This window comes from Chaetura pelagica, unplaced genomic scaffold, assembly GCF_000747805.2.
Source record: "Chaetura pelagica isolate M959 unplaced genomic scaffold, ChaPel_1.0 scaffold10, whole genome shotgun sequence".
Classification (NCBI taxonomy): domain Eukaryota; kingdom Metazoa; phylum Chordata; class Aves; order Apodiformes; family Apodidae; genus Chaetura; species Chaetura pelagica.
Window position 1 is genome coordinate 627,071 of NW_009952263.1, and position 27,268 is coordinate 654,338.

The window sequence follows — 27,268 nt, forward strand, 5'->3', positions numbered from 1 at the left end:
TGAGCATGATCTCACCTACCTTTGAGTGGGATTAATCTCACATAACTGTTGACATTCAGAATGAAGATGTCTCATGCATGCTAATAATTGTAGATCCCTTAATAATCACCAGAGAGACCTCTCAGCATATTCCACCTCACTTACTTTGATGTTTACACCAAGACAACATTATTCCCTAAAAATGCTTGTTTACTTTCCCTTACTCTACAGACTTCCCACTCAGTTAATTCAGACATAGGTCACCAAATTTGCACAGCTAAGTTCAGTCTGCTTTGACCTTGGACATACTGCAAATTTTTTCATCTCAGAAAGGGAAAATTGAAAATTATGCTCACTTCTCCAGAAAAAGAAACCCAGAAACACATTTCTGTTTAATCTAAGATGCTGAGGTCAACACATGAAAAAAAACAAAGGCAGACAATTATTTTCTTTGATAAAGGAAGTCCCAAAAGGCAAATTCTGACAGGGGGTAGTTCCAAGTCAGTTTATGCAGGCCAGTCCACAGAGGGTTAATGCTCTGTGTGCACACAGGCTGCTGGTAGAGCAAAGCCACAGGCCTTCAGGGCTTGATACAGAGGGACCACTGGGACAGCTCTTCCAGCTCATGGTGCCAGTTCTTGTCATCACCTAAGTCTGAATCACTGCAAAATGAGGGATGTTGCTGCTCAGATCTGACTGCCAACACCTAATTTATTCTGCATTATTGAATAATCTATTTTTATCTTCTGCCCTTCATAAATTCTAAGCAGCAGTCTGCCTGTTCAAGAACACTATAGATTGACACTTAACGATACCATCAATGAAAGTTGAATAAAAATTTGAAATGGGATTATTAAAAAAAATAAATGTCTTAGAGCAATAATTTGTTTTCAAGAGTATGTTGTTATAGACTTTCTGGGGAACAGAGTGTTTGTATGTCTATGTATTGTGTGTAAACACAAACCCACCACAGTGAAAAAAACCAAACAAAAAGCATTGTTTTAGATATTCCACTGATTTACAGTTGACTCATATTTTCTTTATACCACTACTGTATAACCTGATCCTGAATTTTAAAGCATCCAGTTTGTTTAGTTTGAAGGATAGGAGGACATTTCCAGACTGAATGAAGCCCTTTCTAAGAAAACTTCAAATTTAACTGGTGAAAGAATTTCAGGACTCCTTGCTACTGTGGTAGAAGTAAACTTTGGATTTCTCACACAAACATTTTTGCCTTAAAAACTATTCCATAAAGAAGTTGTCAATATTTTTTTTCAAAAATCAGTACAAGTTATTTACAATTTAGTGAAGAGTATTAGTGTACTTGGTTGGTTCCCTGAAATGCAGAAGACATCACACTCTGTTCTGTAAAATTTGCACATGAAACCAGAATATATATGATGATGCCATTCAGAGGCACGGTACACAATGATTGAAGCTGGTGGCCCAGGGAAGAAAATAATTGTTCTTGAATACCTTAGGAAGATCCCTTTTTATAACTGACTTGGGTATGTAAGTTCATTGATTTCACTGAGACTTGAACACTGGTGGCAAGATTAATCTCAATTCATTCTGATCAGATCAGGTGCTTTTTCCAATAATCTTCAACATTCTTCACGCTGCATTCCCTAAGACTTTCTTGTGGCAGCCTCACCTGATAAAGCTACTTTAAGCCTTTCAGTAATAAGTTTTCTCTTGACTGACACTTTCTGAGACTCTTGGGAAAGTCTACAGATTTGCTGGTCAAGTCCTGTAGTTGTTTAGGCTCATAGTTCATCAAACTGTCCTAGAAAATATGTCTAGTATAGGGAGGAAGAAAGTGGCAACTAGAGGTTCCTATCTTTGCCCGGGAATTAAAGGTGGAACTCAGATCATATGCTAGAGGTATATTTTCAACTTTAACTTAATTTACCCATAGTTAACACGTGAAAGATTCCCACTCTGAGTGTTTCACAGTCACAAGGAAGTTTACTGACAACCATTCACCGTCAGGAATTCATGGGAGTGTTACACTTAATCTTGAAGCAATGCAAGGATCCTTCTCATCAATCTCTCAGAAGAATTAAATATGCAAACACATATATTTAATTCATGGTATTGATATACACACACATTCCCAAAAAACCAAATTTCAGTAATGTCAGTAGGACAAAATCTTGGAAGGAGCTTAATATTCCCATGGAAAATGAGCAACAAGTGTATATTGTTTTCCAAAGGTCACATATACCTGGTGATTTGTCTTAGAGATAGTCTGCAATGCTTTTGCATTCTCCTCCTCTTCACTGCCTTCTGAATAGGATTCAAACTCATCGTTATAATATTCTTCTGCAATTTCTGGGTCTTCAGGGATCTCTAAAGGCAATTATGAGTTTATAGCATTTAGACAGAAAAAATGTCCGATTTTAAAAAGATAAAATAGATTTTATAGCACTCATGTCACTAACAAAGCATTCTGTAATGAGATCAAGGGATAGGTTCACAGACTGAAATATTAATCTTTGATGACATGATAAACTGTGTTAAAGATGTCTCTGGCAAAAGGTCAGATTCTCATCACATGTAAATTAATGACCTTAAAAGAGCTATATTGATTCTGGGCTGAAATCACTAAACCATAGAATCCTCCAGGCTGGAAGGGACCTCATGGGATCATCTAGTCAAAGCAGGGTCTGCACTGAATTGGATCCTTTTTTGAGCTGAAATTATGTCCCAGTTTGGTTTTCTCTAACACACATAACCTGTGGTGAGTACAACTGCTCAGCCAAATTGGAAAATAATGTGCACCTGGCACATGTTGAAAAGATATGAGAAATAAAATCTATATCTTTTTCCAATCTTTCCAGAAGCAAAAGCTGAGCAAAATAAAAGAAACTAGTGTAAAGTCAAGTTACCCATATTTTAGTGTCATACTCTGAATTTACTACTACTACCAGGAGGTTTTAGTAATAGCAGTGAGTGCACTATTAATGTAGCAAATGAGCCTATGAAGTACAACAATTGTTATTAACACTCAACATATTCATCACAGCATGAAAGACACCTCAGCCTCTCTCCTCTGGGTGAAATACTTCAGCATTTTAAGTAAGGAGTTAATGAAATGGCTTGAGGCCGCATCACTCCTGCTTCATCGAGCTGTCCTTCCTCTGCAGAAGCACTTAAGCACATGTTGAATTTTAAAAGCAGAGGTTGGACTGTGGTGACTATTTTAATAAAAAGCAGAAATCCCACTTTTCTAGACAGAAAGCTGCAAGACAAAGAGTTGTCCCCAGGAGGCACGGCTCAGTGGCAAGGGACAGAAGCAGAAGGGAGCCTGGCTCATCAGCCATCCCATCAGTAGCCCTGAGCATTCACTGAGAGAAATACACCAGGAGACCTAACACTCATGCTTTCATTTTAGGCAGTCCCTTTATGACTTACTAAGATAAGTTACGTCCATGCCCAGGAACAACATTTTCGTGCTGACAGATTTCAGAAAGAAAATATTTGGTATCCATCTTTGCCTGGTATTATTGCAAGAAATGTTAGTTGAAGATAAAAAATGCCTAATATTCAGCTGTTGCAAATCACCACAGTCCTAACTTTAGCTAATTATGATTTCTACCACTCTTGCCAATTAAACCTGTCACTTTAAAGAAACATAAACCAACTTATCTTAAATATTACTGTATTGAAAGAAATTAAATTCAAACAATATGGCATAAAAATGCTTAACAGTTTGGTGGGGTTTTTTACTTGTTTCACATGGATTAAAAAATCAAAAGGATTTTTAAAGGGTGATACAATTAAAATCCACTAAAAGACAACAGAGTCTGGTGAGGAGGAATAATTCTAATCTTTCAGGCATAAAAAAGAGAACTCGAGAAAAAAGTGAAAAGGTATTTATCTCCAGCACTAGGTAGATGAACCTATTCTGTTGAGATACAATCTCTACTATCTACTGTCTCCAAAATATTTTTAAAATTATTTTCTTCTTTATAAATTTGATTTACTTCCAAAATGCTGACACATTTTCACTCAGATTTATCTGGTTTAAGACATTTAAGCAACCTTCATAACTTCACCATGCTCAACCGCCACAATTCCTAATCCTTCCTGTTTCTATTTTTCACCTTTCCTAGTGTGCAGGGGGGAAAAAAAATAAATTAAAAAAAAAACAAATTAAAAATCAGTAGGCTTCCAGGAGAGGAATCCCTCCCAGCCCAAAAACATTATTTAAAAAAATATATTAAAAAAAAAAAAAATCAAAACAGAAGATATCTTAAATAGCATTCCTTTTTACATGGGAAGAACACTCCAAAATGAAGATAGATCTCCCTCCTTTTCCAGACGGAGTGAACATTATTTTTTCTTTCTTGCAGGGAGGCTGTTATTCCCGTTATTAGTATAATTTTATTGGGTTCATCTGCATTCTATCTATGTGTATATATGCATTCAAGTACATATAAACCAGCCTGTTCATTACAATTGCAACATTAGACTGCACTAGTGCTTTCTGAGTCATCTTCTCCTCCCACATTTGGCATTTGTTTACTGTTGTATTAAAAAATGTTATCTTCCCAGCCAAACAAGATATCAAAATCAGTAATCTTCCTCATAACTGGAACTTCAAAATGTCTGCTCTGGCTACAGTAAAGCCCTGTACTTTGTGAGTAGTCCATGACCATCCAAAACTGCTGGTGCCTACAAACTATGTGTACGAGAGGCTGGCACTGGCTGTATCCTGCTTCCACACCAGCTTTTGCATCCTTGTCAGAATCATTTGCTTCACCATTTGTGAAATTGTTCTGACAGCTGTTCATGTACGGCCAGTTAATCCGAGTGCAGTAATACACTTTTAAATGTTTCTTCAGACTCTAGAGATATTCCAGGTTCACAAACTTACTGGCCCAAATTCAGAAACTATGCCAAGTGACATTTCTGCAAGAAGACAGCATATCAAGTGGATGGGAACTTGGGATTTAGCTAATACAAGTCCTTAAAGCTCCTTGGTTTTATGACTAGCATCTTTAAGAAGGCTCCTTCAAAACATCAACATATTCATTTAGACTATCTGGTTCCATATAACAGTTCCTTGAGTCCTACTAAGTAGAGCCAGCTCCCAGCCCTCTGCATGCTACAGATGCAAAGACACATCTTTGGTTCTCTGCAGAACTAATCTGAGTACAGAAAAGCTTGTTTAGTTGACAACCAGGATCAGCCAAATTTCAAGCTGGCTCTAGCACAGCAGATACCAGAAACCAACACGGAGAGCTGTACCCCTGTGTCCACACTGACCTAGCAAAGTTTGAAGTGCAGATAACTTAACTGAGCTGGTATTTTCAGCTCAGGGCAGGCACTGTCAGGGAAGGTTGGGCTCTATATACTTTCATTTTCATGCCTGCAGTCCATCCTCCAAAATATTTGGTACCTGAGTTTTCCCACCATCCTGGACATTTCATGCACACCCCCAATTTCTACTAACCATGTAGCAAAAGGCTGGTTACTGCCACCACCCCTGAACATTACTGGCGCAGCTGCGCACCTCAGCAATGTAGCACAGAAGAAAACTCCTTGATTCATTCTTTCAGGGGAGCAGTTTTAATAAAAATGTTGATCCTTGGCCTGGGTCTGTTTAACTTTTGTTTACATACCTTTGCAGAGCCTAGCATGGACTCTGAAGCCAGGACCTTGACCGTGTCATTTGTTCTGATATAAAATAGAAATTAAGTCTATTTGTGCCTGGAAGGTACTCTGGGAAAGGAGTTCTGGATGCTGTTGAGGTGGAAACAGGAAACAAAACTGCTGCTGCAGATCCCAGGGTACCCTGCCTCTTCATTTTGGCAGCTGGACTTGCAGAACAGCATCACATTTAAGAAGGCCTGACACCATCTGTAGCTCATCAGACCCCGTTGCTCACACAACACTCCTGGCTTGCCTGAGTACAGAGTCCAGATAACCCCATTCCCTGCCTGTGACAAAGCCACCCTGTGCAGCACACACGTGGTAGGCAGGGACTCTGCTTTCCTTGCAGACCCTTAAAAAAGAAAGGTAATGGTAAGATCCAAAAGAAAGTTTCCTAATCCTGTGCCATCTGGTGAAACGTGCAACACTGATGGCTGCCACACTGCTGTAGAACTCTTGGTCTTCAGATGCCTGCCCTCCCTCTGATACAGCATCCTTACATGGTCCACATGGAGCACAAAGGAAGGTCTCTACAGCTGCTTCTGCCACCTCACAGCCCACCATCTCTCAGCTGATCTCTGGAAATACACTGTGTTTCATCTAGCTGTGCATATTGAACTAAGGCTAGTTATGGTACCTTTCCTTGTCTACAAAGCCCTTAACTCAGAACAAACTCAGCTATTGCTTCCACCTGGCTAGGCTGCTTAGGAATATCATTAATACACTTGATATTTGCCATTAGATATTCAAAAGAAAATGTGCTCTGAGTAATAACATTCCTCTTCTGACTTCTTTCTCTATAGCAATATGATGCTAATAGTGAAAGGAAGGGTAAAAACCCATTATCTAAAAATATCATAAAAGCACAGTTATTTCCCAAGAAGACGAGCTATGCAGAAAACAAAGGAATGCTATACTTGTAATATTTTGCTTAAATCCACCAAGAGCTTGTTTCAGGTAGCATGGTAACTTGGCAACAACAACTATTTTCTCCAAAGAGATGAAAATACTTTGATAAATAATTTTAATTTTCTCTTGCCTTGAAGTCAGACTTATAATTGGTTCATTGATGCAGCATTCTCAGAAGACAGTAAGAACCCTTTTATTTAGAAAAGAGAGAAGAAAAAAGAAAACAGAACAGTATAACATATGTTCAGTTTCACCACTTGCATTTGCAGTAACGAAGTCACACTAAGCTCTTGAAGATTATTGTATTGCTTTTATTCCCAAGGCTTCAACACATCTCTGGAAAAAAAAAAAAAAGGCAGATTTTCCCAGGTGTCACTTCCCCATCATAAGGAAAAGAGTTGTTACTGTTCCACATAGCAACACTCCTCGGTCTGTGCAGTCCTACAGACAGCAAAGTGAGGAGGAAAGCATTTGACTGTTCTGACAAGCATGGACTGTCATGAGATATAAAGCCCTCTTAGTGCTACGGTGACATGAACCAATGAAACCAGCCTTGAAAAGTGTTGCTGCACCATGGCTGTTACAGGCAACTGCACCTCTGCTACAGCTCAAAAAACTAAGAGAGGGAGCCAGAACACAGGCATTTTCACTGCCCCTCTTGCAAGACTTTGTACGTGAGCCATGCTGGACACTGAGGCAAGAGCAGAGAAAAGCATTCCTCCTCCTGCTTCTGCACTGCACTGGGCTGCCAGACAGCCCAGCAGCAGGACCTCACCAATAACACAGAAGTGCCCCACCCCTGGTTTTTTCCTTTCTGTGGAAATGCATCAGCAAACTCCAGTTTGATCCAATCCAAGCTGATGGTACTTATTGGAGCAAATGTGGCAGCAGACCCCAAGCTGGGCAGGGGGCTGGAGCACCTGGCATGCAAGGAGGGGCTGAGAGAGCGGAGTACCTTCAGCCCCAAGAAGAGAAGGTAAAGGGGAAAGCTTGTTGCTGTCTATGAATACCTGCTCAGAGACTAAAGGGAAGGCGCAACCCAACTCTACTCAGAGGTGCACAGTAATAGGACAAGAGGCAACAAACACCAGCTGGAACATCAGGACAAAAAACCTTTTACAATGCAAGCGATCAAATACTGGAACAGTGCTTAGAGAAGCTGAGAGAGCTCAGTCCTTGGAGGTGTTCAAGATGACCGGACACAAACATGAGCAACCTGATCTGATTCAGATCTACTTGGGGCAGGGGATTGACCTATAGACTGTCAAAGGTGCCTTCTGACCTAAATTATTTTATTATTCCATGATTACATGATGCTGCACAAACAAACTCTTTAGAAATAATGCAAGATCTATTTTTGTGTGTGCCCATATTTAACATACACACTCAGAAGCTAAACAGGAACTTGCCTGTTTCTCTGTGCCCCTGCAATGTGTGCACATTCTCACAAATCACCAGCAAAAGGAGATGACAACCAGGGCTGGCCAGCAATTTTCAGAACAGTGCATCAGATATCACAAAGAGAGAAAGCAGAAAGGCATTTCTCCCCTCAAGCGAGAAAAAAGAAAGAGCTGAAGCATTGTCACTGGAAGAGAGTTTGAAATAGAGAGATACATTTCCCTCACCAACATAATCCTGAATGAGAAATTCTACAGCAAAGGAGAGCAAGGGCTCTGCACCCCTCTGCAGTTCAGGTCAACACTCAGATTATTAGGAAAAATAGGGTAACTTCATTATTATAACTTAAACTCACTCAGATTGGTTTAGGTTTGTTTGGGGTTTTTTTCCAATGCAAGACAAAAAACAAACTTTGAAAGTTTGCATCATAGGAAATTGCCATCCTTTGGTCAACTATAGACAAGATACACATTATTAAGCACTGGAGCTTCATTGTTCAGAAAGTCAGTGGAAGCTTTTGTTCATCTCTTCTAAAATAGGCTGAAAAAGACTCTTGGAAAAACGCCTTATTTAAGAAATGAACTAAGGGATATAACAGGACCTTTGTCCTCATGAAAGTGTCATACAATCCTTTTGGCTAAGCACAAAAGGACTATAAAATCATTTTAAAAATTACCTTCTGACATGGCCATGTACAGCACAGATGCAAAGTAAAATGGGATGATCTAAAGGAGAGCCAGAAATATAACCAAAGTTAAACAGTATTTTCTAATTCTCCTTTTGGCATTTTAAAAAGGAAAAAAGCTTCAACTCATTTGTGAGCTCCACTGAGTGATGATTTACCTATTGTGAAATGTCTAGGAAAAATAGAGATAAAAAGGACATGAATCAGAGTAGCCTTATAGGGATCTTTTACCACTTGATGTTAGAAGGGAAGTAGCTAGTTTCAAAATGTTTTTTCCAAGGAAAAATTACATTTTTTGACCAAATTAAATTTCCAAGAAACATGTTCTTTTCCCCAAACCTCTTCCCCAGTATTTTACCAGTATGTACAGAGACAAAGCATGAGAGGAAGAAAGGAGTTCTTAACAAAAATGAACAGCAAGAAGGAACACTTTTGTCACATTTATTCCCTAATTTTCTGAGTGTGCGTGTGTTGTTTTTTGTCTTCTGATTTTCTAATTATAATCTATACAGAAATAGGAGCTCTGGTTGGCAGTGACAATGAAGATGTAGTCATGCTGCCTTTCAAGCATGGTTTAAAGTTCAGCAAATCTAAAAATTTTCTGCATGTTCAAAAAACCTTTTAGCATTGATGGATGAATGAAGAGAAAGAATAATACAGCAATCTAGTCAATAACAGGGAGCACTTAGTGACTCTTGGAAGCCATTTTCTTTAAGCTCAGAGATGCCCTATTGTAAATGTTGCCCTATTATTTGTCCTGTTTCCAGGAGGAACAGAGCAAGAGCAGTAAATTAAAGGAAAAATGACCATGAAGCTACTTTATTACATTAATTGTAAACTACCTTAGTCCTTGAGCTATTTTTATCTTTTTTTGATCATCGAAAACATACTTTTAAATAAAAACTCAGTTTTTCTGCTGAATCTGGAAGAGATGGCCTGATGCTTTCCCTTTCAGTCTGATGACAGTGTTGGGAAGGAAAGAGTCCAGGTGTTAGTACTAAAAGCTGCCCCTTACGTGACTCACTTCTTTCTCCCTCCAATTCAGCTCAAGAATACCATTTCTGATGCATAAATTGGGGATGTTTTCACAACCAGAACTTACTGAAAGAGCAGAAAACAAATGGGAACAGTTCACATTCATACTTGGTGTAAGCAGCTGTGTGCATGACAGTCTGGATGCAGTACAGATGCAAAATACATTTAATTTGGATATAAGTACTATGTGTTGGACAAGTACTAAAACAAGTAAATTACTGCAACCAAGCAAATCTAGGAAAAAAATTATTGAGACTTTAAACACCCAAATGAAGTTAACTAGTGAAAGTCAAATGTATTTACTAGATCACAAGGGCACACTTTGCTCCATGGAGCATATAAAACAGCAAGAGAATGTAAACCAAGCTCTTTCATTGCTGCCACCTTCTCATTTCCTCCAGCTAGTTGTCTGACAGTCACATGCACTGAAAACTAAACTGGTAGAAACTGCAAAGTAATTCAGTATTTACAGCTACTTCCTGAGCAAATTCTTCCTCATTTGGAACTGCTCCAGCTTCCTTATGTCACCTTAGAATTTGGCCCAGAAACACTGTTCAGTTTGGTAAGTAAGCCAGAAAGCTGTGACTGGGGGGGTTGGACTGGGATTCCTTATTGAATGTTTTTCAACACCACCCTGTTCACAGATGCTTTATTTGCAAGTAAATGCCTGGTGAGTCTCTATTTACATCAGATTAACCTTGAGTGTAAAGTGCAGTATAGAGCTTTATTGTTCTGTAAATAGGATAACCTGGAAGAAAAACTAGTATCGGAACATGAAATTATCTGAAAGGGAAGGGAAAGAGAAAAAAGAGAGAAAAGAGAAAAGAGGAAAAGAAAGAAAAAGGAGAAAGAAAAAGGAAAAGAAAAAGAAAAAGAAAAGAAAAAGAAAAAGAAAAACCACATCACTGATTATTTTTCCTCTCTGGATAAAATCTGCAAACTTTGCTAAACCTTGCTTTTGCTAGAATAAATCAGATTTAGTATTCCTTTAATTGAATCTGAGGTAAGATGGGATCTCAGTGTGAAACTAAGGCATGAAAAGAAGAGACAGATGAGCAGATCAGAGGGGCACGCTCCCAGCATGCCTACGCCTTCAAGCCCTGCCAGAGTCTTGGGAGTTTTGTCATTCCATGTGCCAAGGACAAGCGAAGGACTGGTAACTGTAAGTGCCAGAACTAAACAGGCAAGTTCCTCTCAGCAGGCATCCCACGGCATCATTTCAGCAAGGAAGTCAGGAAATATGCCTTGATTGAAATACAATCCTGGGAGTAGAGCAACCATATGAAAGAGGAGACTAATGGGTAAACCCCCAGTAGAAGTCATGGCAACACCATCTTCCTAATTGTGACAAGTCTTTCTGGTTCCAAAGGATAGTCTAACAATAATTATATGGAAAGGTGCTTAATAACAATTATTATAAATATTATTCTGTTCTACTTTGACTTGCCAGACTGAAGAACAAGACGTGGTTTTCCTAAAAGCCTTTGAGCAGTGTGATTGCTTTTGTGTTGATTACTCGGGTCCCCCATCAGGATGCATAAATAGCATTTTACAGGCACTACACCAAATGTGCACATGCAGAGATGCTTGAAGATGTGCTCAGAAATATTACGGACTTTTAACCTTCCAACATTAAAAAAAAAAAAAAAACAACCTTGAAAATCCTTCAACAAAGCCTGTACAATTAACAGAGTGTAAGAAAACCTCATGATCTTTCTCAGTGAGTGAACGTTTCCTATTTGAGAGTCAACTGAACTTTGCCCACTTGAAATTCAAAGCAATATACCCAGAACTTACAATTAGCAATGGAAATATAGAAATAACACATGCAATTACTGTGATGTACTTTTCTATTTTGGAATTGTAATGAAATCAGGGATTTGCCAGATGTAAGGTATTGCAAAATATTAAGCTAAGGAATCTAACATCTTGCAGGGTACAGAAATAAAAAGGAATATAATAAAGATCAGAGAGATCATATAAGATGTGTATTTAATTTATGTGCCTTTAAATTTTTATATTCTTTTTCTGTACAAAGTTTTAAATGCCACAAGTAGTTAACTTAAACTATTTTGCTCCTTGATCCCTTCCCACATAGAAACAACATGTCTATTAAGAGCAGAGTAGTAGTTTGTGCTCTTACAGACGTGGAGGTGAATGCAGGTGAAGGCCCAACTAGTAATGTACTAGCACTTCAAAAATGCAAGATACAATACTTAAATCATGGCTCTAACATTCAGTGTTGTTTTGCTGCATTGTCTTTTTCGTTCCAGACACTGAAGTGCTGCAATGTGGACAAACCCTTAGAAATATGGATGCACTTGCATTTCTTGAATATTAAATTGAATTAAATTATGCATTTCCTGAATATTAAAAAAATAAAATAAGATCTTCCCCGCTCTTGTTTACCATGTCTTATCAGCTATGAAATTGATATGAATATAAAGTGGTACTTTTAGCCACAAATGCAAGTTTATGGTTTTTAGTCTTCATGCCTGTTAGACTGTAGCTGGTTGAATTAAATGCTCCTTATGGCTCCTCTAAAAATGGTGGGGTTTTGGTAATGGTGATAGCTTTCCACCCAGTACTTTTCAACTGTAAAAACTAACCCAAATCAGAAGAATCAAAGGTAAGGAAAAGGTAGCTTTTGTGACATCTGTAATTGCACTGAACTATCTGGAAGCACTTTTAGATACAATTTATGATTTTGTAGCCAATTTTAAGGCAAAATCTACCGTTAAAATTGGATTGGAAACCTTGAGCATTTAGCTATTACAGTTGTATAACGGGATTATGTCCTGCTCTTCATGCTTTTTTCAACTGCAAAGACTGATGTTCTCTACCTAGAGGGTTTTCTAGGTAGCAAACTAAGAAACTTCAGCTATTCCATAGTAATTTCCCACGTGGATAAGTACAATGCAAGCTCTGATAAAGGTTTCTCTGGATTCTTTACAAGTCAGTCTCCATAACCGATTTATTAAATACCTGTGCAAACTTAGAGCCAGTCAATAGGAATCAAATTGCACACAGAGTTGAGAGGAGTTTTGCTGTAAAATCTGGCTTCATTAGAAAACACTGTAACCAAAGCAAAAGAAGCTACACTCAAATAATTAATGTGATGTAGTGACAGAGCTGCAATTTTCCATCCTGTCTAGCCCAGTATGTGGTAGCCCACACAGAAAAGCCACAGTGGTCTACCAGTACTACAAAATGCATGTAAAAGATGACATTCAGCATCTGAGAGTTATCTCAGTACTCTGGAAAAACAGGCATCTGCTCTTCCAATTACTTTTGTCAAATCAGAAGAGTAGACTGTGAGCTCAATGAAGTTACTTAACAGATGAAAATTAACTATATTGCTATATTAGAAAGCAATCATTATTTACCTGAGGGTTCCAGTAGCTCCTTTAGAAGGAGGCCACATCAGTAAACATTACACATCTAGTGAACCTGCCTAGCTGGGAGAGCTTTGTTCTAGCTGGCATAGGAAGGTACTGATCATATTAACCCATAACATCAAGGCTGGATGTAGCTCATAGATACTTTTTTTTGTCTATTAGTTTTTGGGAAAGTGGTGGGACTGGGGTACAAGACTTTCTCTCTAGCAGAGCATTGCAAGCCAAGATAATAGTTCTGGACTATGTCTGTTTAATGCACAGCTTCCTCTCTTGGCTCATTAAAACAAAAATAGCATAAATTGCTATTCACATAATTTTTCACTGCTGCCCACTCTCGGGTTAAAACTGGATCCCTTTCTCCTTGAGCTCAAGTAATGTGAGCAAGTGTTTTCTGTCCACAAAAGTCCATGGTTCTTTGATCTCTCCCCCCACCCCAGGTTCTTCATTTTCTGCTGAAGCAGAACAGCAGAAGTGAGAAAGATGACAGAGTGCCAAGGTGCACCAGCTTTTGCAAGCTGTTCTGACTCAGTGACATCTCAATGGTGAGATTTAAAAACCACACTCTCAGTCCCACAGAACTCAGCAGTGTTCCCAAATCTCCACAGGAACAGAGTAAATGTGCAGAGTATAGCTGGATGCCATGGTAAGGTATATGAGGTTGAAGAACTAACTGAATTTTGTAATTAAAAAGTAGTATTTACATTGCCTGCAGTATTTCTCTGTAAGAATGAGAATCAGATTATTTCTTTACAGTTCTGAACAAACTGTGGTACCGACTGCCAACCATCTGGGTGAACCTTTTCTGCAATAGCTTGAATTCATCTCAACATCAAAAGTACAGGGTCCACTCAGATCTCTTTCATACTCCAAAATATAAAACCAGCTTGAAGACTAACAAATTGGTCAGCAACTTGTGATTTCAGACAACCCTTTTATATGTTCCACAAGTACACAGGGGTGATAACTAGAAGGGAAAATGTTAAGATCATCATTGCAGATTACATAAAACAAACATGGAGAGAAGCTTAAACTTCCAAGGAGAGTCTACAGTAGTTTTGATATTGCTGAAACCCATCTATCATGAAGTCCAAAACCGCAGACTGTCATCATGATTTTCATTTATCTAAAAACACTGCCTTGTTTTTTCCAGCTTTCAGTAAATGTAACTACCACTGCTAAAATTTGATCAATATACCATGGTTTTAAATCTACTTACCAAAGCTAAACCTCGAGCTTTGTATTTGACACCTTCCTTAATGACATACAACTGTGTTTCGTAATGCTGTAGTTAATTTTCAGTGAAAGCAGAGTTTAAGGTATTTTACTCTCTATGTCTTCCCCTAACCCTTCAAGAGCCTGATCCCTGAATCCTCCAAGCTCTACTCTTATCTTCTGCTCATGTTGCAATTTTTTTAAGGACTGCAGGATATGAGCTAAACATAGTTGGAACTTCCCTCCCTACCTGTTGGGATTAGGGTACTATCCCTAGCTCTTCCCCACCAGTTTTTCCCATTCTCAGAGGATTTTTTAGGTCTGCCCTGAAGTAACTTAAAGGCTGCTGCTGCTATGCCTTCTTGGTGTTCATGAACAGGCTCTCCTGCCTTTCTCCTGCCTTTTCTTCCCTTCCTCAACTGTTTTTAGTTATTAGTTATAACTAGGGTGCTTGTCAATCTGGTATTCACAGTCTAATTTCTTCTGCTAGCCTAGCAGGGTTTAGCAAGATTTATTAACATGTAAGAGAACTTTATAAAACCACTTTATAGCCTTTCCTCTAGTTTTCTTGTTTTTTCTGTTATACAGCCCATTGATCAAAACCCAAATTCTATTGAAAAATCTATAGCTGGAACTGTTCTGCACTGTCAGATACAAAGTTGCCATTAATAACTTAATTCATAATTAGATATGTAGGACATGCATGGTTGCACTGAAATGTCTAAAGAAAAGAAGAGTATAAATACTGAAGAGATTGAGTAACAGCTTTGACATCAGCTTCAGGAATGAAAGGGTATTCACAAAGAAAAAAAGAGAAACCATGTAATTTCTCTTGCCTATCCATAACTCCTTTTTCTCCACTTTTTCACCACTTCAATGTCAGAGACTCTGGCAGAAGCACTTAAACATGCATTCAGTTTTGTACAATGGATTGACCCAACTTTTACATCACAGAAAAAAAGCATCTAATTTTTGTCTGTATAGTTTTAACAGCCTAATGACCTCTAAAGGCAGAAACATCAGCTTCTTTCCTTTCATGCATGTTGTTCTGTTTCTATTTAAGTATCTTTGTGTGCTTCCCCTTGGTACCTCTGTCACCCAGATTCACTGCTTTCCTTCGGTCCTCTATTTGCAAGCTTCCCTCCCCTCCACCCAGGATGAATTTCTAGCAGCTGGGTTCTCTCCTACACAGATCATCTTTCCTTATACTGTGAAATAGCAAGCCAGCCACACAGCCATATATGAGGCTACACTGAAAGAAAAAAGCCATTTGATATTAAAAAAAAAAAAAAAATTCACCTCCATCTCCAACTGTTTTTGATGCCTCTCATGTAATGGCATGTACCTTCACAGACACACATAAACCAACACTAAAAGACAGAGCTATTAGAAAAAAGTAGTTTTCATGTTTAATGTATATTTCTGCATACTTGCAAAATTCTAATCTGATTAAAATTCTTGCACCACAATATTGTTTACCCAATGAATATTAAATATTTAAGAATATGACACTATTCCAGAACACTAGAAACAAAATATAGAAATCAGCTCTTAGAAATATTTTTCTCATTAAGCACTTTTCTACTGCCTGACCCTTTTTTGAAAAGCTTGATTATTTGTTCATCTATCTACAGAAAAGCACGTGTTCTTTAGAAAGTAGCTAAGTATTTGAGGACGGTCTACATAAGCACAGTTTAAAGATCTTCCATCTGCTTCTCTCATTGCTATAGATAAAGATGGTGGCATCAAAGTGTACAAAAGGTGCAAACACTCTGAATTCTTTTACTCATTTTTGCACTGGATAGAAAATTTAGGGTCCTGCATTTTGGTCACAACAACCCCATGCAGTGCTACAGGCATGGGGAAGAGTTGGCTGGAGAGCTGCCCAGCAAAAATGGACATGGGGGTGCTGGTTGACAGCCAGCTTAACATGAGCCAGCAGTGTGCTCAGGTGGCCAAAGAGGCCAACAGCATCTTGGCCTGCTTCAGAAAAAGTGTGGCCAGCAGGAGCAGGGAGGTGATTGTGCCCCTGTACTTGGCACAGGTGAGGCCGCACCTTGAGTACTGTGTGCAGTTCTGGGCCCCTCACTATAAGAAAGTGAACAACAACAGGACAGGAGGAAATGGCCTAAAGTTGTGGCAGGGGAGGTTTGTATTGGATATTAGGAAGAATTTCTCAACTGAAAGAGTGGTCAGGCACTGGAACAGTCTGCCCAGGGAGATGGTTGAGTCACCATCCTTGGAGGTATTCAAGAATTATGTAGATGTGGCATGCTTAAGGGCATGCTCTAATGGCTGAGGTTGTGGGGGGGTTTTTTGTGGGTGCTTTTTGGTGGGCTGTGTGTGGACGTGTGTTTTATGCATTGTTTTTATGTCGGTTGGGTTGTGGGGTTTTCTGGGGGCAGCTTGGGTTAATGGTTTGACTTGGTGATCTCAGAGGTCCTTTCCAACCATGGCAATTCTGTGTTATGTGCAAAGCTAGCAAAGTTAAAGTTACTTCCTTCTAACTCAGCATCTCATTTGGAGAAGGTGCATTCAACTCCGTCACTGCTCACAGGTCACTCAAACTCTAGGAACACAGATCTCCTGCCACATAACCTTGCTGTACATCATCCACCTAGATTATTTTCCTTCTCTCTAATTTTTTTAATAGCTTTACAATTCTGACCACACTTTATCCCCCTGTTTCCTCACCATGAATTAGCCACAAGGGACAAAATCAAATCTTGTTTTGTTTACAGGAAGTTTCATTTCAAGATCAAATTTTGAATCCTTACCATGGTCTGTAGGTTCAGACATGCAGAGCTGACTCGATGCCTCATTTTCACTTGGTTCATCATGTCCAATGGACACACAATCAGTAGTACTGCCTGGCTGAGAATGAATTTGGGGTTTTGAAGTCTCATCAGATTCCTTAGTTGAACAAAGCAGCATGGAGAAACAGGTACAGTTAGAGCTTCAGCAGGATCCCAATACAATGGCTGCCCTGATCTACACAACTGCTGGGACTTGTATTAGGCAAACATTAAAAAAAAACACAACTAACTTTTTTGTAAATGATCAGTAGTGACTGAGACACAAGCTGAGACAGAGCTAACCAGCTGGGTTTTTTTCCAGACACAATGGGAAATAGAAACTAGATTGTATGTGAAAGAGAAGGTAGAAGACAAAGCACTATTCAAAACCTCACTATATCTGCAATGCTTTCACTATTTCCAAACTGACACTGTTCCCTCTATGATAAGACATAGTGCTAGAATTGAACAGGCCCATCTTCTGTTGCAGATAGCTTAAAAGCAAAGGAGACCTTACACTGGGAGTCATTCCAAGACCTAATTCTTACTAAACAGCCAGTTGGAATGTTAATATTCTTAACTAATCAAATGAAATGAACCCACAAACCAAAGTGGGTTTGAGTGTTTAAAGGATTATAATTCTGAAATTATCTTGAAAACAAATGCATTTTGAACTCTGATATCATGCAGACTATCAGGAAGTACATTCCAGAGAACAGATTTAGTTTTAAGGGTGACTTAACAAAAGAAAACTGTGCAATGAATAGAGAGTTTGTTGAACCATATCTGAATAACTGAATGTGCTTTCCCTCATCACCGATTAAAAAGTTGAGCTAAGCAGTCCAGACTTCGATGCACTTCCAAATGATTGGTCTTATAACAGGACTGTGCTAAAGAAAATACAAGGAAAACAGACGGCAGGTGTACACTGAATGTGCATCAATGAGATCTCTGAAACAACAGCCTGTACTTACATGTAGGATATCAACACTCAGCTGCTGGAAATTACGGGACCTAAATTCTTGCATTCGTTTGATGTTTTCTTGATATTTTTCTTCTGCCAGCTGTCTGTAAATACAGAATACTTGTGTTTAGGATGTGATATCAGGGACTGCAAAAAGGATCTTCTAAAAGTACATATGGAAAAACAAAATCCATCATTAAACTCTCATAGTGGTGCCAGAAGTTCATGGCAACTACTGAAGATGAGGTTAGCTTTCGTGGACTCACAAATAGATTTCAGGCTTATTTCCAAACAATATTATATTTTTTGTTCACAGCCTGCATAATATAATTGAGAGATAGTAATTTATTAGCCCAACCTTTTTGTTTCTTCAAAATATCTTAAATATTTTGGACTTTATTCTACCATTTAGTCCAAGGATCTTTCAGCTGAAGACAGGCAGGCAACATTTGTATGTAATTCTGTTGCTGGGGAAAAAACCCATGAAAATCTAAATAGAAAACACCAAAGTGCAAGAAAGTAAAGAAAATGAGAAGCAAACTAGAACTATCTGCAGTTAGTATTATTTCCTAATCCCTATCCATTTTTCAAAAGTGAAAGGGACAGACTTCCTATTTATAAATGTCATATAAGTACAAAAAGTGGACTATTGTATTATTGAAAACATCATGCAGAAGAAGTGTTAAATTTACACAGCAGTTTCAATTCAACAAGATTTTTTAAAATGAGAATAAATTTGTATACCATCTCCAGTATCAATTGCAATGGTAACTGCTGGATGGATACACATGCCAATAAGTCACATTTTCCAAAGGAAGATGAAGGCTTTCAGTTTTTTGCTTATTGCCTTTGTATGGAAGTATCACAAGTAGGCACAAATAATGCCAGGATGTGATTTTACTGAGCGTTTTCACTCAACTGCAATTGCTATTGATTTGCAGACATATGTAGCTGCAGAGTTTCTGAGGCCATAAATTCAGCCTTTACGTCACCTTGTCATATTTTTCTGTGCTAGCATGTCATTGTCCTACTGAGTTGCTAACTTGCTTTGGCATGACAGGGTTAAAATGCCAATTTTAATTATCAAAAACTAATTATTCCATCTATTATCCTCTATAAATAACAGAGTAAACATTTGTTAATTTACATTGCACTTTGCAAAACACTTTTGAAGAGAATGTCAAAAACTAATTTAAAATTAATGTGATGCTTTTCCAGTTTTCATTCATACCAAAAGAAACATTGAATATTTTTAACTGGGAAAAACTCAGATGTGTCACCAGAACAGTATATTCTTTGTTTTATTTTAAAAAGTAATCCATGTGTATGCACATAGTTTTCCAGCTGTTTCTCATATTCCACTCAGAAACGGTACTTATTCTCTTTCAGATTTCCTCTTTTATTATGTCTCACTCACTTATTAAAAAAAATGATCAATGATAAAGCCTTTATAACATGTCTATTCCCCCTGTCTGATCATTTGCTAAGACTGTCCTCTGAGCTATTAACTTCTATTGGCAAATCTCTTAGGCCGAAACAACTGACAAAAGCTGGTTTGTAACTAAACGTCCAACTCCTCTGACTGTGCAATCCTTAAAATGGCAAGTCATCTAAAAAAAACACCAAACCTATTGTAACTCACTTGAAAATCTCTCATAGACTTACTCAACCAGAAATACAGTGCTCAAAGTACTAGTTTTGGGCTACCATATTGACTTTCCCCCCCTCCCCGCATAAATAATTACTGTGAATTAACTCATCCAAAATCCCCTTTCAGTTTGAGTAGCAGAAGACCTTTTTTATTTTTATTTTTACCTTGACAGTTCTAACTCTCTCATTACACTGTTGGATAGGGAAAACTGCACTTTGGGCACAATGTTTATGTTCTGCTCAACTTACTTCAACTTCTTTGCTTTCTCATCTGCAGCATTTAACTTTCTCAGCCTCATTCGTTCCCGTGGTGTCATTTTCTGTACTTCAGACAGCTCCTGCAGAGTTTGCAAATGAACTTTCCTCTGCCTGAAATTGAATGCACGCAAACTCATCTTCATATAAAAGTGTAAATATCAGCATTTTTATTTGATATTGAAACACAGTGACATTTCAAATGGAATTATTAGAAAGCCACAGGTGCTATAACAGAAAAAAACACCTTAATTTGGAAAGTAAATGCCTCTTTTAAACTGAAATATTTCAACTTAGATTCATGAGGAATGTGAAGTATTTCAGATGATAATGAAAAAAGGTAAACTCAGCTCATTAAAAGAATACATTTTGAAGCACAGTGAAATATTTACCCTGTCAGGCTTCATTATTGAGCATAATCCAAGTACAAAGGCAGTCTTTAAATGAGAACCACAGAAAAAAAGCAGTATTGTGCATGCATTTTATATTGATTGTTACAAACTGCCTAGAATAAAAGAAAATCACAGAATCATACAATGGTTTGAGTTGGAATATTAATGTGTTTTTAATGACAGTTATAATTATCATGTTGTGCTTCTGAGCTTCTAGTCCTAATCAATAATAATAATTCACTGATAAAATGGTCTCCACAGACTATCTCTGAAAGCTGAGCATGAATTATTGACATATGTATCTCAGATGTATTTGTCAACACAGATTTTTATCTCACATACTACAGTAACTACAAAAATTAAACCAGACTTCACAATGCCTCAGCAGTTATAGTTCACTTACATGACTTTTTCTACTGGTTACATTTACTATAAGGTCATATTTATATTTATGATAAGGCTACAAAGATGATCAGAGGTCTAGAGCACCTCTCTTATGAAGACAGGCTGAAAAAGTGGCGTTGCTCATCCTGGAGAAAAGAAGGCTTCAAGGAGACTTCATAGTGGCCTTCCAGTACCTAAAGGGGCAGCGGGAAAGCTGAGGAGGGGCTTTTTACAAGGTCATGGAGTGAAAGAACAAGAAGTAATGGCTTTAAATTGGAACAGGGGAGATTCAGGTTAGACATTAGGAAGAATCTCCTTGGGGTGAGGATGGTGAGACACTGGCACAGGTTGCCCAAGGAAGCTGTGGAAGCCCCATCCCTCAAAGTGTTCAAGGCCAGGTTGGATGGGACTCTGAGCAACCTGGTCAAGTGTGAAGTGTCCCTGCCCATGGCAGGGGGTTTGGAACTAGGTGATCTTCAAGGTCCCTTTCAACTCAAACCATTCTACAGTTCTGTAATAACAAGTACTCTTTTCAAATTACTATTTTTGCTCTGACAAGGTAAATTCACTTCAGATCATCTAAAGTTTTGTAACCACATAAATTGCAACACTCCCTCTGGACTCTCATTTTGTAAACAGGATTTTAATAAATGAACAGAGATTTTTTCATTATGCTTTTCAAATGTTGACTATAGAGAGAAATAGTGTAAAGATACAAATATTAGTGTGAAATACAAAAACTAAGGACAAGGACAAGACGAGCTCAATTATTCATAAGAATGGAACTAACTCTTCACATATAAATAATGTAGACATATTTCTTGTCCTCTGTAAAAAAAGTCTAATTTAAATTAAAGGAACCTCTAGGGGGGAAAGCCATTTTTCATCCAAGTTAAAACTGAACTTGTACAGCTTTATGCTTATTTAAATATTTAAAATTTATTACTTGCATGGGACTGGAATAAAGTAAGCCACTAGAGGCCTTTACTAGAAGAAACTAGACTCAACCATACACAGCAACAATAATTCCTGGTGAGAAAAAAAATATTATAAAGTAGCAATGATTGGGGAGAACACTATAATAAGCAGCTCCTTGTACATTCATTCAGCCTAGAGTATTGCTTCATTACAGCAGATATGGGAAATCCACTATGTTTAAATTATTTCTCCTCCACTTTTCTGTTCCCTACCATTTTTCAGGCATTTTTATTTTATGTGATGTAGGATCACAATAATTATTCAGAATGTTGCTTAGCAGTAGTAATACAGAAAGATAACATTCTCATAAATACAATGAAAGCCATAATAAGATTATGACTTTATGCATATTCCAAACATTTAGCCAAATAATTAATCAGATTGCAGCACATTTGAAGATAATTTATAACTTAAGCTTCTCCCAGCATTTTTTTCTCAAGTTGGTGCCTTGAATTTGAAAACTTCAAGGTAAATTTCCATGCCCAAAAAGAAACAGTATCCATTGCTCCACGATTTTTAGGCCCTCTGGATCTCTGCACAGAAAAAGTTGACCTTCTGTTTCCTTTTGACAAAAGTAAAAGGACATGATATTTGTAGACAGAACTTGCTCTTCATCTTAGAGACTACAGACTTGCTTTTGAACAAGAACAGTTACAGACTCTAGGATATATATTAACGTCCTTATTAATAAGCTAGCTCTGTCAATATATGATGTCCATTTAAAAGGTGATGAGACTCAATACATTCAAACTAAGATCAATAGATTTGGCATGGAACATAATATATGTTGCAAACAGTGGTTTTATCAGTCTGCTCTGGAAGCATGGGGATATTTCAAGTCTAGGTATACATTTTGCAGGTAAAAATACTGCTTCCTCAAAACATCTACAATCTTTTGGTGCACATAGATAATTTGAAATTGTGTACCCACAAAATAAAGACATGGATTAAAAGTTTCTGCAAGATTCTCATACTCCGTATTTTAATAAACATTAAGCTCTCAATATAATTCAGACAGAGTTGGCATAATATCTGGGTAAGATCTCAGTGCTCCAAAACTATTTAAGGTATACCTCTGAGGAACATCTCTGCAGTTAACTACATTTTATTGGAAGAGGCAGGAATCTGCTCAAAGTTAAATCAATCGACTTGAACAGAGCAGCCACAGACAAAAGATACACCTAATATTTCCCAGCTATTGCATATCTACCTCTCTGATTCTTGTATTTCCAGCATACTAGTAAAGGGTTATTTCTAGCAGAAGCAATCATGTAGAAAAGCAGGCAGGCCAAAAACTTGACAGCAGCCTCAGCCAGCTCCATCTGCTGTTTTTTATTAGAGAGCTGTTACTAGGTATCACTTACTATTGCATTTTACATCTACCCTTACCAAGTTCAACGACCTATTTATACACAGAGACCCTCAGTCTGATAAAAAGACACAGACTTATCTGTTCATTAGAAACAGCAAGAACAGAATTGACAGGGTGGAAACCCAAACCACAATTTCTAGAATCTGGAGCTTTACAGATACACTCCCAGTAATTAAACTAGGTAAAAATGATGTACAGAATATTTTATTATATTGAAATCCACTGTCTTTGCTTTGCTTTCTATAAATGATACTAAATACCATTTTCCTTGGAAAAGCTGAAGCTTTTTTACCTTTCCCAAACAGATGATTGCAAGCAGCAGAATTGGCAACATCTGCAAAGTGGCCAAAACTACAGGTCATCTCTGAGACCAGAGATCACAAAACTCAAGGGGAAAGGCCTATTGCCCCAAAGGCACTGCTAGTTCTGGATTGAAGCATGGGCATCTTTTATTGGTGTCACCTAAAACTTCAAAAGATATCTGGGATGGTTGTTGAAGTCTTGACAGTTATTTAGAGGAAAGATAGAATCATGAAATCATAAAATGGTTTGAGTTGGAAAGGACCTTAAAGATCATCTAGTTCCAACCCCCTGCATGGGCAGGGACAGCTCACACTAGACCAGGTTGCTCAGAGCCCCATCCAGTCTGGCCTTGAACACTTCCAGGGAGGGGGCACCCACCATTTCCCTGGGCAACCTGTTCCAGTGTCTCACCACCCTCACACTAAAGAATTTCCTCCTGATCTCTAACCTAAATCTCTTCTCTTTCAGTTTAAAACCATTACCCCTTGTCCTCTCACTATAAGCCCTTGTAAAAAGTCCCTCCCTGGCTTTCCTGTAGGCCCTCTTTAGGTACTGGAAGGCCACTACGAGCTCCCCCCATTCAAAGCAGGATGCCCATCATGCCCACACAGGATCACAAACTCCTGATCTTGAATGTGTTAGCTCCTGACAGAGCAAAAGTTGCTCTTCTGTATTTCTGTGGATTGGGTCCCTCTAAATATAAAGAACTAGGAGATTAACACATATGTTTACAACATAACATTATTTGGCAACACTGTAATTTCATATACTGCCTCCCATAAAACACTTTAAAATACTTACACAGCATCAAAAACGGGAGCAGCTTCTTTCTGTCTGTTAAGTGCCTTGTCTTTCACAGTCATGTTTGTGAACTTGTACTGTATATGCTGCAAGGAAATAAGGTATAAGTGGCATCAACACTTGAGGTAAAAGCAATCTAAACTCTTCAGCTATGACCCAATACAATCTTAAAGCAAAAACTGACTGAGCAGTTCCTTTCCTCATCTTCTTGGAAAGCCAAATAATATGTACACTGAAGCAAGAAAGCAACATGCAAAAAGCAAAAAAAGCAAGATGCATTCTTTTTCATTAAAAATATGACACTCAGAACAGCTTAGTGATTTTATGTACTCAGGCCCAAATGATCTGCACTTGCTACACATAAATGCCTATTCTTCTTATTGCTCATAATATTCTGAAGTGGATACATTCAGCACATAAACTGTCAAGGACTTCATTTCTCATTGCCTCGCTACTTCATTCGTATTTGTAATTTAGCTCTGAAAGTCCCTTGGATTAATGTTCCCATGAACTGCTGTCTAATTATTTTTTCTCAACACATTTTCTCTGCCCCCGCTCTGCTTTTGCAAAATACATCCTCAAACAGTAAATATGTGCTATGACTCTTTCTTATATACCTTTAGTTGTTCATCAATATAAGGGATTTTTAGGATCTCTGCTGCTGCTGGTCTCAATAAAGGATTCTTATTTAACATGCTGAAACAATAAATACAAAAAGACATAATTAAGCAGTTTTCCAAATTAACTTAAAAAACTGCTAAACAAGAAAATAACCTACCTGCACAGCACAGCATTCAGTTTCCTTGGATATCTGTCAGGAAGGGAAGGTGTATCTCCTTCTACAATTTTTAATACAACAGACAAAAAATTGTGTCCAGTAAATGCATGGCTCATACAGCACATCTCATATAAAATGCATCCCAGAGACCTTGAAGAATAAAATAATAGGAAAGGTATAAAACATATTTTTGAAAGTAGCATGCACACTGCCACTACAGCAGGTAAAATCACAATCTAAAGCCCGTTTCTCCAGGGAATAGGATATTTCATTATCATGCTGTCCTTTTCATCTGAAATATTTTTATTCAGATCACAAATGAGTAACTTCATAAAAAAGGAGGAATCATCATTCTATCTCCGTAAGTGCAGGAACAAACTTTGATGCTGCCTATAAATACACATATTCGTATATATGTATGTAAAAATGAAGAAAGACTATTACGTGTTACTCAGTAAGTTAATAATGAGGGTTTTTTAAATTAGTATTTAATTAGTAACTTAGTTTAATTAATTTTTATTAATTAATTATTTTAATGGAGAAAATAGTTTAGTGTTTGGACATAGGTTTGTCCAAATTGGTTTTGTGACTTAATTTCTGACAACAAACAAGTTAAAATTCAATTCAAATTGAATAATGCCAGTTTCAAATAGCAGAACTATCTTCAGGTGGGATCTCACTCATTTGGCCATATACTCAAAATAGATTATAAAACAAGTTTGTACTGAAAGAAATACAAAATTTTAGATGAGAACATTGTATTGCAACTGCAACATCTAAAACTAATTTTTCTGGAAATATTCTTTGGAGAAGAAAAGAAGAAATCTGAACATGTAGGTCTGGAGGCGTAGCTAAGAACCAGAGTGACTTTTAAATTATTAAACACCAGAAGTAATTCTAGCAAATCATTTCAAAGGGGCCTCTGGTTTATCATCACCTTATTTACCAGGCTTTTATTGACCAGTCCTAATGGAGATCGTAAAAGATCACCAAGTTGAACATTTTTACATAAACACTCTCATAATAATGTATACCATGACTATTCAAAACAGTTCACTCTCCAACTGGGTTCTGCCTGACAAATGTTGTTTTTTTAAAAAAATAGGGGAGTCGAGCTTTTCAGGCTTTGAAGGATGTTCAGCATTACCTTCAGTTCACAGTCAGGAGAACTAAGGCACTGGTAAGTTCTATGATCAAGGTCATAGAAAATGCTGGCGAGAGCCAGCCACAGGATTAAACTCATCTAAGTAGCCAACTTATATATCAGAGTGACTTTACCATTAATGTAATATTTGATTGTGGTATTTCAAATTTATAGAAGCAGTATGAAAATAAAGCCTAGTGATATTAAGTAAGAAGTACATACAGGTGAATGGCTTTGATTAAAAGGATATAAACCCTACCTCTGAAAGCAAATAATGAACAAAGTTTCAATTATTTATTTTAGTTAAAGAAGAATAATTCATTTCATCTATCTGACAGTAAAAGAACAAGAGCAAATATTTTCAAAGATGAAGCACAAGCTCTACATACAGTTCAAAAAAGGAAGAGGAGAGAGAATAGGGAGGATCTCTCACTGGTACTTTTTAAGCAGAATGTAAAAGCAATTGAACACTTTTGCTAACAACTGCATAAGGACCAACTACTGAGATACAAAATAATTTTTAAGATTTAACTGTCAACCAGTTTCAAACTCCCCAAATCAGTAACACACAGGTAATGATCCATATTTATGAAGGATGTTCAAACTCTGAAACAAGATAATTACTGCATGAGAAAATACTTACAAACAAAAAGAACAACAAAAAACCCTGCACACATGGCATCTGAAAGCGTCAAACAAAAATGGAAACCAGCCAGAGGGAATTAAAGAGAAAGGAAAATCCTAATCTGACAGACTGCACAATAACTGCTTTTTGCAGAAATAATCTGTTTTGGAGGCTGCTTGATTCTAGCAGATAGAAATTGCTTAATGAGCCATCAGAAGCACAGGATTTGCCACATCAGGGAAGCCCATTTATTCATCTAGTGTAGTACTCCAACTACATCTGAGGCTTTGGAGACAGATGAAAAGAACATTCAGGGCATTCTCCTGCAGCCAGGGCCGTGAACAGGCTACCCAGGGAAAACACCATCTGTCCCATGAAAGAAAAATACAGGGGAAAAAATATATAGGAAAAAAATGACAGAAAAATAATAAAATTTTTACTGCAGGATACAGTTCTTTGATATTAAATAAATACCTCCTAAAGTGAGAAACACTGCCCTAGGTCCCAAAGCAAGACTATTTCTTCCCAGGACAGCTGCATTTTGCAGGGA

The 27,268-nt window shown here is 37.7% G+C and overlaps 1 protein-coding gene across 1 annotated transcript in view; it reads right to left on the bottom strand.

Annotated features, from left to right (window-relative positions):
• NEK11 (NIMA-related kinase 11) overlaps positions 1–27,268 on the bottom strand; it is an 80,002-nt gene that overhangs the window by 23,007 nt on the left and 29,727 nt on the right. Inside the window, exons 6-12 of the mRNA XM_010007596.1 lie at positions 24,950–25,099; positions 24,789–24,867; positions 24,172–24,257; positions 19,936–20,055; positions 18,047–18,140; positions 17,055–17,190; positions 2,207–2,331 (exon numbers count right to left, since the gene is read on the bottom strand). Coding sequence (XP_010005898.1) covers positions 2,207–2,331; positions 17,055–17,190; positions 18,047–18,140; positions 19,936–20,055; positions 24,172–24,257; positions 24,789–24,867; positions 24,950–25,099 — 790 coding nt within the window. The remainder of the gene's footprint in view (positions 1–2,206; positions 2,332–17,054; positions 17,191–18,046; positions 18,141–19,935; positions 20,056–24,171; positions 24,258–24,788; positions 24,868–24,949; positions 25,100–27,268) is intronic.